Source organism: Gigantopelta aegis, chromosome 8 (genome assembly GCF_016097555.1).
Source record: "Gigantopelta aegis isolate Gae_Host chromosome 8, Gae_host_genome, whole genome shotgun sequence".
NCBI classification, from domain to species: domain Eukaryota; kingdom Metazoa; phylum Mollusca; class Gastropoda; order Neomphalida; family Peltospiridae; genus Gigantopelta; species Gigantopelta aegis.
Window position 1 is genome coordinate 9,601,233 of NC_054706.1, and position 13,126 is coordinate 9,614,358.

General features: G+C 37.4%; 1 protein-coding gene across 1 annotated transcript; it reads right to left on the reverse strand.

The window, feature by feature from the left end:
* Positions 1–1,816: 1,816 nt before the first annotated feature.
* Positions 1,817–12,222, reverse strand: LOC121379980 (polycystic kidney disease protein 1-like 2). The gene is made up of 9 exons (XM_041508684.1): positions 11,999–12,222; positions 11,571–11,741; positions 10,887–11,047; positions 8,482–8,880; positions 6,953–7,280; positions 5,942–6,062; positions 5,155–5,396; positions 3,925–4,099; positions 1,817–3,404 (listed from the first exon to the last, which is right to left on the reverse strand). The coding sequence occupies exons 1-9, from the start codon at positions 12,137–12,139 to the stop codon at positions 2,155–2,157; spliced, it is 2,988 nt and encodes a 995-aa protein (XP_041364618.1). The 5' UTR covers positions 12,140–12,222; the 3' UTR covers positions 1,817–2,154.
* Positions 12,223–13,126: the final 904 nt, after the last annotated feature.

The window sequence follows — 13,126 nt, forward strand, 5'->3', positions numbered from 1 at the left end:
GCTTTCATCGCCAGTACTTATGAACGAAAACCATACAAAACATCGTATTGTGTATTATCATGCAAATATATTGTCTTTACTTTGATATCGCTTCTTGATATAAAGTTATAAGTGTTGTTTTTTACTAATATAGTCCTGTGCAGTGGAAACTAAGGAAGTCTCGGATCTGATTGAACGAGAATACACTTATTTATTTATTTTTAATGGCCAATTTTCGTCAGGCTTTAATTTCGTGAACAATAAGGAATTGAATAACCTAGGTAAATATTTAGTGAGAGCGAGTACAATTAGAGATCGGTTAATGCAGGATAATAGTTAATGTAATAAATGTAACTTATATCACTTCATTTGTCCATGATTATATATAAACCACACCCACCATTGCTTTGCACGTGTGTATTTTTTATAACTATGTTGTATTATTTATGTTATGTATTCAGCTGATGAGTTGTAAAACTCAAAGCAAATAAAGAACTTGAACTTGAATTTATTTTCACGAAATTTATTCAAAGGCGAAAATAAATTTGACGTGAAAATTAAAGTATTGTACAGTATTAATCTACTGAAGAAAAACTTTCAATCAAAATGAGAAGGCGTGCACTTCCACACATCTCTTGATCCGTGCCTGTTAACTGCACGTGAACAATTTGTGACATATTTGGCTCCTTTTAGCCGGTGGGAATCGAGGAGACAGATTATTGGGTTAAGTGGTTATATGTATTTGAAATGTTCCGCTATGAATAGGACCAGCGAAGATGGTATGCACGATCTCAGTAAATAGTGCCTGTTTGTGTTAGTCAGAAGTCTTCAAATGAGAAGTTACAACGTTCAGTTTATTTGAACTGGATGAGCCAAAAGCGGTGTTTCACCGATCTAAATTCAGTGGAACAATCACGTGTTGTGCTTGATCATAGATTGCTAGTTCAACTTTGTCGCCAACAACGTGTGCTTCAAATATCATGATTTGTTTGTTCAACAGGATACTCCGGGTTTTTTTGTTCCCCAAACTGGTTAGCGTTTAAACAAAAGTTGGCCCTCAAGTGGGGTATTTTAGCAGACAGTGGCAAGACAAAATGGAGTTGTTGCGTCATGGAAGTCGGATGCTCGGACCGATTTGTATTTCTTATACCATTCAGTTGGAATGTCCACCGACATGTGATGGAGAAGTTTTTTTATGTTTCTGTTCTGTGTGTGTTTTGAAATGTGATGTTGAGGATATTGATATATTGATATTGAAATGTGGTGTTGAGAATCACATAACAAAATGAATGGTGTTATTATGTCAACAGGTACTGGGTAACGAATTGTCCTGTTTTCCAGAACTGTTCAAGTTCGTCGTCGGATAATGGTTCATCTTGAAATGAGAAGTTCCAGTTTTCGTCTCTTTTCAGTTGTTTCTGTTGTGTCTGAAACTAAAATCAAATAAACACCATAATATTCGTCAACCGGTTAGTTTGATTATACACACCACTGAAGGTTGCATAGTACCAAAGAAGAGAGTTCCGTGTCAGAGTTCGACGTGTACCGTCAAATATTTACGGAGTAAAAGCAGCTGTGGGTGTGATTGGTAGTAATATGTGACATTGATTATTTGTGCAAATACTATTATCCATTGACAATAAATAAATACACTTTTATTTGTCATACAGTTGTTATGCAGTATATACCAGAGGTTGAAACTAATGCGGGGTACCCCCAAAAATGGAAGTGCAATTTTCAGCAAAAATGACGGTTGCTATTAAAAACATTAATTAAATCTCTTAAATGATACGTGACCCCCCATTTTCTTGCAGGTAGATTAGATGTGAGGTGCCACACTTTCTATTGCTGTACTTCATGGGTGTGTTGAAACGCTGCTTATATCAGTTTTATTAGTAAACGTTAACATTATCGGCAATAGGAATTGATTTGGTCTATTAGAACCTGAAATATAAACTGACCCTACAAACTGACAAATTACAAAGGTACCACGACAATGTCCTATTCGTCAAAATCATCTAATGAGTTTTATTAAGCAGCTAAATGTTTTAAGAGGTATTGTCTAAAAACTTTACATGCTTATAATATAATTTGTATTTCACTTCTACTTTTTCAGTTCTAGATTCTAGATTTCTATAACTAGCTGTTTTCTTCAAATACAATTAAATAGAAATATTAAATGCGTTTCATACTATTTCTAGACTTAAGGGTATTTTTACTGGTCTTTCGAGTTACGATTTCTTTAGCATAATGCCACAGGAATGTTGTCAGCTCAAGTTCCAGCTCTCCATTCTTATCACTCTGTAGCAAGTCAATTGTATCCAGGAGTATCGACATGTAGATGTTGGCCAGGGTCAAGGCCATGATGACAATGAAAGTGAGGAAGTATATCAAGGCAAACCAGCTGCTCTCTGCTGGGATGTTGATCTTGGTGAATCCAGTATGACCCAGCATACCAGAGAAGAGACTCTCCAAACACGTGATGAGGTCTTTGTATTCCCTTGCGAAGGCGCCGAAGAACAACGTGCCACATGTAGCGAATGCAAGCAGGGTCAAGATGATGTAGGAAAAGAAACCTGGGAGCGTCTTGGAGCTTTGCTTTAGCACAGTGAAGACCGTGTGTGTGAACTTGCTGTAGGCCATGACTTTGATAAGCCGTAAGGTGACAATGAGGAGAGTAATGGCAACGACAGAAATAAAAATGCTGTCCCATATTGCAATGTGGTAGAAATTGACGAATTTGCGAGTGTTCTCTCTGAACTTGGCTAAGGCTTCTGTGGTGAACCGTAGCCTGTAGAAGTACAAGGCGATTGCACCAAACGATAAACCGACAGTGGCGAGTTCAATGATGTTCCAGAACTGGTTGAAGAAAGTCCATCTTTCTTTGAGCACTCTAAGTCCAATAACAACAGCCCAAACGACGGTAGTTATCAAAAAGAGGATCTCACAGATGATAATGAAGGTGCCCAGAGTTCCAGTAAGCTGCAAGCTTCTGAAGGTGAAGATATTTGTGTAATGCAGAAGAGATCCCGTTTCTGGAAACTCTGACAGCAAACTGATATAAGCGAACATGTTCAGATTGGCAGAATACACCGTGAACTCTAAAAACACAGCCCTCGTCTGACGGTCAATCCACATTGCTTCTATCAGTTCAGCTATTGTTTTTTTAGCCACTGGACGACTGATGTCCAGCTCTGCTATGTAACCACCACCGCCATATAGGTTGAAGCTTCCAGTAATTGGAATTCCCCAGATTTTCCAAGCTGGTACGAAACTCCATGCTGCACTTGATAACTTCAGCCCTTCATCCTCGTCACATGGTTTTGTAGAGTTCCAACCCTCACAGTAGTCAATCGTGTCTTCGGTAGTCACTGAATATCGTGGAATGCATTCAAAAGTGCCCATATACGGCAAGGAACATGGACCTGAAATAATATTAAAATGCCTGATGTAACCTAAATCCTGAGGAAATTTACTTTTGTGTAATTAGTTGGCTTCTAAATAAGAATGTGAAGATGTTGACAGATTTGGTTTTCTACATTTAAGCAAAAATTAAATTAGGATTATTTTGTATGGAATCTGAATGCTTTTGTATAAAATGTAAATATTTTCATATGGACTAGTGACAGTTTACTATCTACTTGTAATGATTTTCTATAGTATCTTAAAGTCTATCTTGAAGATAATGTCTTTCCTTTTATATAAAACAGACGTTTTTTTGTGCAGTCAGCTGTTTCATAAAATTTGATTGCATTTTCATGGCATGGCTTCTACACATTTTGACATTTGAATATATTTCTATTGCATTTCGATATAACGTTTCAACAAAATGTACAATCGGTTAATGATAACTTATTTCTGAGATTCTGTTAACTAAGTTCATTCCGCTCTTCATCCCGATAACTAAGAATTTAGATAGAAAAATTATCTATATATAAAGCTTACTTTTTCTCTGTCTGACAAGTCTTAGTCTGGGCGCTCCAACACGGAAATTGTTCAGGTCAGACATCAACAATCTGTCGTGTGACCCTAACAAATCGGTGTTGTAATTTTCCTCTGGAAACATAGCTTCCACCACTGTGTAGTTCAACCAATGGTAATACTGTCTAACACTGTGAACCTGTTGTAAAAGAAAGGAATATTTAAGAGACTAGATAAAATAGGGCGAAGGTATCCTTCTGTGGAGTGGCAAATGGAGCAATTAGGAGGTTTTTGACTCTGCCTTGTGTAGATTTAAAATTCTGAATATAATACTCGCTCAGGTTGATCGTTGACTGTTAGATGCAAAGCTGAATGAGAAAACCATTTGCATATTCAAGCTGGTATCTGTGCAAGGCAGTCTACATGAGTATTTTGAGACATAAAAACCTTAACCACTGACACATGCCTACAATATGAGTACAGCCGCACTCGAATAAATGATGATACACCTTCTCATTTCGTCTGGAGAATCACTGCCACTTCCAAGAATTGAGACACCGGAATGGCTGTCGTATTCCTATACAAGACACATCAGAAGGAAACACAGGTCATTATGTCACTAAATCACTGGTTTTAAAAAACTATAGGTAATCATTGTAAAACAGGCACTGTCATTCGGTCTGAGACTGTGTATGAGTGTCGGGCCAAAGCTTACTATTGCAGATTCTTGGAATTGAAATTTCGCGCCTCATTTCTCAATTTAGGGTACGCTTATGACCAATCCAGTCCAGTCTACACCATTCCAGTTCATTTCAGTGACGATACGCCACTGTACAGGAAACCATGGTAGGGTATTTAACATACTGAGAGCAAGTTATCCTAGCATAGACACACTCGTTGTAGTAAGCGATGTTGTGCTCAAAACAGGATTGGAGTACTGGGGTGGGGACTCCTTTAATTAAGACGTGCATAGGAATTCAGTGTTTATCGGAGGAATACAATACATTAATTTATTGTTAGTGTGGGACATGTAATATCTTTGTCAGCTTGGTGTTTCAGGGGACTATTGCCATGTTACAATGCCTATTGACGTAGTTTTCGATACTGCTGTTGCCCTTTTAAGCGTTGCACCTCTTCCCTCAATAGTGTAGTGCCATTTCACCCCCTCTCTAAAAACATCTTGTGGAATATAAACTATTGTTTAGTTTACAATAAACGGTTGTTGATCAAAAAGGGGTTATGAAAGAGACTTACTTCTGATAACTTGCGGAGCGGTTTTCCAGGTGATATCAGCTGGTTTTCCAGGTTTGTTCGTAGGAGAAAGCTGTGAGGATCCCTGTTACTATAGCCGATGGTGCAGAGGAGAATGAGGAGGAAAACAGTCACTAGAAACTCACTGATAGCCTTCTGGATCTTCGACTTTTGCTTTAATTGTATGATAGCGGCTTTAATTTTTGATCGACGGAAAGGACGTTTGTGTTCCAAGTTTCTTCGTGCTGAAAGAAAGAAGTGCGAATTTTATTACATTTCAACACATCATTTAGTCAGGTGATATTTGATGTCAAACATAAGCTAACTCTCACACACTTTAGATGTTAAACGAATCAAATAGGTTGTCCAACTTATATCCAATGACGGACCATGCACGCTGTCCCGGATGCACATTGCTTTTGTTAACAGGAGACGAGTTGCTGTGTTCGTCGACCCACTGAACCATATACAGTAACTCTTGATTTTACTAAGATACGAAACCAGTATCTTTATAATTATGCTATCGAGGAAGGTGTAGGTCGCATGTAATTCTTGTTTTATCAAGCAGACAGCACTATGACCATCACCATCTAGACACTATTAGCTGACCACAAAAGACTGCATTAAGGCTCAACATTAAAATGTTGCATATTTAATGCTCCACTATCCATTATATATGCTGCATTTTGAGAGAAAACAAAACGTTTTCAAATTACAGTTTATAACACATTTCTTATTAGTAAGAAGAGAAGAAAAATAAATAAGGAAATGTCTGTTTTAACAAATTTACTTTCTACTGGTTTTCCTTGCTTGGCATTCATGGCTTTGATGTGGTCCAAATCAAACACTGTGGGTCGGACGACTTTGATGTTCTTGAGAATTATTGCAAATATGATTGCGAGAAACAAGATCTGAAAGCAGTATTAAATATTAATCATTTGAAATGAATAATACATTTTCACCACCATTTGACAATTTTCAAAACTATATTCAGAATAACCTTAATTTGTTCCTTTTATCATTATTATCCAAAAGGAATTAGCAAAACGTCATTAAATACAAAAAACCAGTGGCGAACACGAAGGAACAATAAAAAGTAAACTATCCACACGGAAGAACAGATGGGGGATGTATGGAGAAGAAGTACGTTTAACTCTACATGATACATACTCAATCATTTAATAACATTACAATGTCTGAGAATGCTTTAAAATGGGTATATGCCGATTACTGTTACATAATCCTGTCAGTATTAAAAAGGAAACTGTTTGTATTTAACGACGCACTCAACACATTTTATTTATGGTTATATGGCGTCGGACATATGGTTAAGGAGCACACAGATATTGAGGGAGGAAACCCGCTGTCGCCACTTCATGGGCTACTCTTTTCGATTAGCATAAAGGGATGTTTCATATGCACCATCCCATAGACATGATAGCACATACAGCCTTTGATATACCAGTTGTGGTGCACTGGCTGGAGCGAGAAATAGCCCAATGGGCCCACTGACGGGTATCGATCTCAACCGACTGCGCATCAAGCGAGCACTTTACCACTGGGCTACGTCTCGGCTCCCTATCAGTATTGTACTTTGTTTGCCAATAAAACGATATAAAATTAGTATATAACACGATTTGTGTTTTAAATATTAAATGGTAACATAATTCTATGAATATAAAATCCAACATTCGTATATATGAATTATCTAAAATATTTACACAATCCTGTCAGTATTTATCTTTATACATCATTATGATTGTCCCAATATTAAAACGACACATGATTTTCATTTACTGACCTTAAATGGATCGAGGATGAATATGGATTCAAAAAAGCTTAAAAAGAAAGTGGCCAGCCACTCTTCAGAAATATCTTTCCCCCATTGTGCACTGTACATGGTGATGAAGAAGGCTGATACCAGTGAAGACAAAGCCACGAGGACCCAGCCGATGTAGACACAGAAGTGAGGCAGGACGCCCTCCTCGTCATCTACAATATCTTTTATGACCAGCACCTTCTGCAGTGCGACACTGTCCTTGTAGAACTTGAATCGTTTGAAACATGGCAGCATCCAGTGTGTTGTGTACTCGTCTGTAGACATCTGACTCTTGTTCAGCTTGGACTTCCTGAAATAGTGATAGTCATACAGGTATAGTAATAATTCAAAACAGAAAAGCTGCGATCATATTCAATATTTTGTGAAAAACAAGGCTACAATAACGATGGTCTTCAATTATATGTTAATTCAAAGCAACAGTTATACTGTTGTCATAGTCAAAATATTATATATATAAAAAATGTGCACATTCTGAAACAACAGTCAGGGACATATGGTTATTTATTAACTCTAAAACGGTACAGTTGTGGCCATAGTAAACGGTGTATCTATGTAGAATGACTTGGACTTCTAGAAACAGAGGTGGTCGAACATGAAGGTTATTAAACACTAAATATATGGATGGAATACCCCCCCCCCCCCCCCAGCACTCAAAATGTAAAACATACATGCATGACACATTTGCTAGTGGGATAGTGGGTTTGTTATTGTCACTAAGCCAAGAAGCTAAATCACTAGCCTATTTATATTTATATTGAAATATAAATGCATGCTGAAAACTAATAACATATAATTTAATTTATTATTGAAATATTTTAGGGTACCAGTGGAGTGGAAGCATGTGACTGTGATGGTAAAACACTACTGTGTTGACTGTGTAGACGGGACTTAAAAACTACCCGGTTGAAATAGATCACATATTACTGGGGGCTAAATATTCAATAGTGAAGCTCGCAAACGTTTATTGTAATGCTTTAAAGCACTAGCCCGTTGAGATACTGGGCTATCGTTTATCACTAACACCAGTCTTGGGCGTCTGGGCTGTTGAATCTGTTGAATTCTACCATGCTTGTATCTAGAGTCGTGTCTGAGCTAAAAGTCAGAATGCTACACTAAGACTGGTCCTGGTTAAACATCAGACGGTGGTTCAAGTCAGAGGTCACAGCCTTGTTAATACATCCATTGGGCTCCGCTTTGTGCATATATACGACTTTGGATACGTTAATGGATTTGTCATTCATATTTCCAGACTACGCCCATAGTAAAATGTAGAAGGAACAAAATATGCTGTCTGATGGGAAAGTGCGATCCATGGCCATGCATTGTATTTCACCTTATTATCAAAATGACAGATTAACAAAAATAATATTTACAATTCGAAAGCAGAACAGAGGAGTATGCCAAGCATCTCCTAATAATATACAGCTATGATCCAGCTAATCCAGATGCCATCTGATGGGCTTAGAAAAGACAGACTGTGAAATACTTACCTGAAGAGCAGCATCATCACAAAGACTGGAATAGCCGTAATTATGGCACTCACAAATGAATTCCATAACTGAGAGAAATTGAACTTTATTGGTCCTAATTCAAGATCTGCTGACTGCTTTCTGGTTTTGAATTCCTTGCCTTGAAAGAACATTGCGTTTGCAATCATGGACAGAAGAATGAAAGCCAAACAGCAACCAACTCGTTGTACTCGACTGAAGTGGCTCTTCACGGGTCTCAATACGGTCGATAGCCACAGATGATCGTCAGATATCTTTTGCCTAGCATGTTCGAAGAACATTGTTTTGAAGATCCGCAGGTTTTCAGCACTTCCGACACCAATACATGTATCAATTTGTCCTACTTCCAGTGACAGCCATTGATAAAAGATGAAATCATCTCTGGGGATATATAAAACAAATATATTAAAATATTCTATTTAAAAATATTTAAATGTATATAAGTCAATCTCTGCAGTAGTATTTATATGCATAGGGTTTCGTACTGTTACAATACAATACAATATAGTTTGTATTATGAAATCCTGATATAAATTATGATAAAACTTAAAAAAACCCATTTCACTGAAACCACCTTTTACAAAGCAATTATTAAAGGGACATTCCTGAGTTTGCTGCATTGTAAGATGTTTCCGACTTATAACACATTTCTACGATTAAACTTACATATTAATTTTTTTTTTTTTAGGATATCAGTGTCTGTATATTCAATGTGTTTCTGGTAGTCTTAATATTTGTAAGAAGCCCAGACTGGATTTTGTTTTCAAATAAGTTCGTACGTTCGAAAATTTAGTTTTTTAGGAAATAAAATGAAATTTAACCTAGTACAAATATTAGAACGACCAGAAACACGTTTAATACACAGCCACTAATATTTTATGCACAAAAATATATTTGATATGTAATTACAATCGTTAAAATGTCTGTTAATCGATAACATCTTAAAAATTGCAGCAAACTAGGGAATGTTCCTTTAATAATATACACATCCACCGAGCTCTGTCTTGTGCACGTTTTAAATTTGTCAAAGCAGTCTTTGGAACAGATGATGGGGTGATTTAGGGTGTTGGGTTTGTTTTCCTTAGTCGATATCATCTTAAAAATTGTAGCAAACTCGGGAATATCCCTTTAATATATTCAACGTTTTGTCGGTGTAAAAGTAACATCATGAGAGAGTAAACAAACAAACTAGTGGATCTACAAGTCCGTAAAGTATAAAATAGAGAAGGCTGGCTTGGAAGTTAAAAACAATACTGGGTAAAACAGGAGAGACCAGTAGGATAACAATAACAATACTATAACACTGGGGTATAAAAGGTCTTAAATGTTAAAACTAGCAGGGCTGTAATCATTGAGGCCATTAGGGTGAACAGGAAGGAAGGAAAGAAATGTGTTATTTAACGACGCACTCAACGCATTTTATTTACGGTTATGTGCCGTCAGACATATGGTTAAGAACCACGCAGATATTGAGAGAGAAAATCCTCTGTCGCCACTTCATGGGCTACTCTTTTTGATCAGCAGCAAGTGATCTTTTATATGCACCATCCCATAGACAGGGCAGGAAACACATACCACGGCCTTTGATGTACCAGTCGTGGTGCATTGGCTGGAGCGAGAAATAGCGCAATGGGCCCACTGACGGGGATCGATTCCAAACCGACCGCGCGTCAAGCTAGCACTTTATCAGTGGTCTACGCCTCGCCCCTAGGATGAACAGTGTTCAGTTTGAGTATCCAAAGGTTATATAAATTATGCACCTCAATAAACATTCATGAACGCACTGTTTAAGTTTAAAACATATTCAACAACACATAATGTCCTGTAAGGTCAATTCTATGTATGTATCGACTATTTAATTCAGGTCTGATGTAGGCAACCAGCTACAATTACTACATAACTTTTTACTACTCGAGGATTCTTCTTAGTATATCTAGGAATAGTTTTATTTCAATGTCAAATGTTATCTGTATAGTTGGGTTGTATTCTTTCCTCAATTATAGCGTACACACGATACTAATTACATTATTGCTGTATTCCTTTTTCAGATTCATTTTTCTATTTTGCTAACATTTAACATCTACCTTTGAAGCCTTGTTTTCGCTCATCAAAGTTTAGTAGGTTACATGTCAGAGTTATGACCATACTCTCAGGTTTTCCCAAACAAAACAACATCCAAACAAAATTATCTTGCAAGATTGCTTTCAAACATTGTCATTATTATTATTTTATTTGTTTTTGCAGAGATATTTCTCAAGTTATTTTATTTTTAAGTGCTCACTTTAGCATTTATTGAACAACTGTTATTTGTAATCAGTCAAGGTCATGTTGATCGCCTGTCCTGCGAATAATACTAATAAAAAAAGAAAAAGTTCATCATTGTTTACCTTTCCTTTGTCTGAAGGTCAACGACCTCTATTCTGTTGAGATACCAGGACGCCCAGGGTCCCTTGCCAGAGTTGTCATGCCAGATTTTTAGACACTGTAATCTACCCAGAGAGTGAGGGACCGCAATGATAAAATGTAAAACACTTCCTGAACCAAATTCCTGCACAAAGATGATAATAATTTTATATAAACATTATGTCTAAAATAAACACTAATTCAGGACACAAAAAATAGATAAGACAAGTTAAATCCGAACGACAAATCCGTTATGCATAATGAAAACCATATTTTTGCAAAATCATAATCAAAACCATATCTCATTCCCGCATCATTAATAGAGGACTGCCACCCTCAGACTAGTTTACTAAATCAGGATATACTCATCGTTTGTGAACAGCTGATATTACCACAGTTTTGACAGTGATTCATGAATGCATATCCTCACAATTATATGTATTCGAATGAGTTCTGTCCTATGTTAGTTTGCTATATGTTAGTCTGTGAGTGGCAGTCCTCTTTTAGCGATGCTGGAAAGATGTATCGTCCAGGAAAGAATATCATCGTGAGAGGCACTAGATAGAAATTCATGAAATAGCCCACGGTTTTACCAACTGGCCATTCGACTCTGTATTGTACTAAGATACGGCTTACACCATGCATAACAGTTTTGCCATTTGGATTACCTTGCGCACCCCGTCTGTAAGAACTCTAACACCAGTGTCTCCCTTCTCGCCGATCATGTTGAACTCAATCTTAGAGGTGGTTCCTCCGTGTCGGATCATCCCAGTGTAAACTGTTATCAGGTAGAAATATGAGTCTTCACAGAAATTGTCTTCCAACAGCGACACGCCCCACTGAAATTTAAATATATATTTTTAACTAAGCCAACTTCTCTCACAACAAATATATTTACAATTAGAAATACGATAATTTTGTAGAAAAACCCTTGCAGTAAAAAAAATGTGTGACATCTTACATTTAACTTACCTGGAATTAGCAATTCTATTAAATTCTCTTACTGTAGACAAAACTGGTTTCAACCTATATATTTACACTCAGGAAAATTACAAATATGCACCAAACATTACAACTGCGCAATAAAATTACAAACCTGTAGAACGTCCTGGCCATCTTTGTACCTTGAGAACAGAGCGGCGATGACAAACAGTGTGAAGATGACTATCAGTGTTGACAATACTGCTGCCTGGCCTGCAACATCAAACTTACTGAACACCGTGGAGAAGTCGATCATGTTTGGCGCCACGAAAAACGAAACACTCGCCACCAGATCCTGTGTGTCTGGACAGACGCATGTCGTCTCGTTGTTAAGCTCGTCTCTTGAGAACTACAAACACCACAGTGATGTAATGCATGTCGTGAAGATGTCACGATGTCAGAGAAGAAACAACATAATGAAAAACATTTGTAAGTATGTATGTGTAAGCCGGTATCTCATCCATCTCTCCCTGTCCCTGACTTCTATCTGTCCCAATCCTTTTGTCTATTTGTCTGTCTTTGTCTTTAAACCTTGCTTGCCGTCTGTTTCACATCTCCACTCGATGTCTCCTTCCAACTGGGAGCACTATCTAAGATCGATACCAGTCAGTGGGTCCATCGGGCTGTTTCACATTCTAGCCAGTGCACTACGACTGGTATATCAAAAGGCCGTGGCATATGCTATCCTGTCTGGAGCATATAAAAGATCCCCTTCTACTAAAGGAAAAAATGTAGTGGGTTTCCTCTCTAACACTATATGTCAAAATTACCAAATGTTTGACATCCAACAATGAATGATTAAAAAGTATATGTGCTCTAGTGGTATCATTAAATAAAACATTTTCCCCCAGTACTTCTCCAGTTCTGGTTCACCATCTCCATCCTCTTCCTCGACTTGTATTTAATCATGTTATTTCTCCACTGTGTACCACTCCATTCTCTACCCCACCTAGAGCTATAACCCTAACGTTTACCATGAAATAACTTTTCTTCAGTCTTATAATCCTTCTTCCAATCATACCCCTCCCCTCCCCCAAGTTTGTCAACAAGTTATATCAGATATACACATGCTGCTACCCAGAGGGGCACCAAACGTTTAATAGAGCAGTCAATACAGCCAGTCCTGCCACTGGAAATGCACATGACAGTGTTTGTTTGCAAAACATTTTTTTTTATCTAGACAATAAATGTATACGTTTTTATTTCATCTAGTACCACTGTGTAAAGTACCCTTGTGCATTAA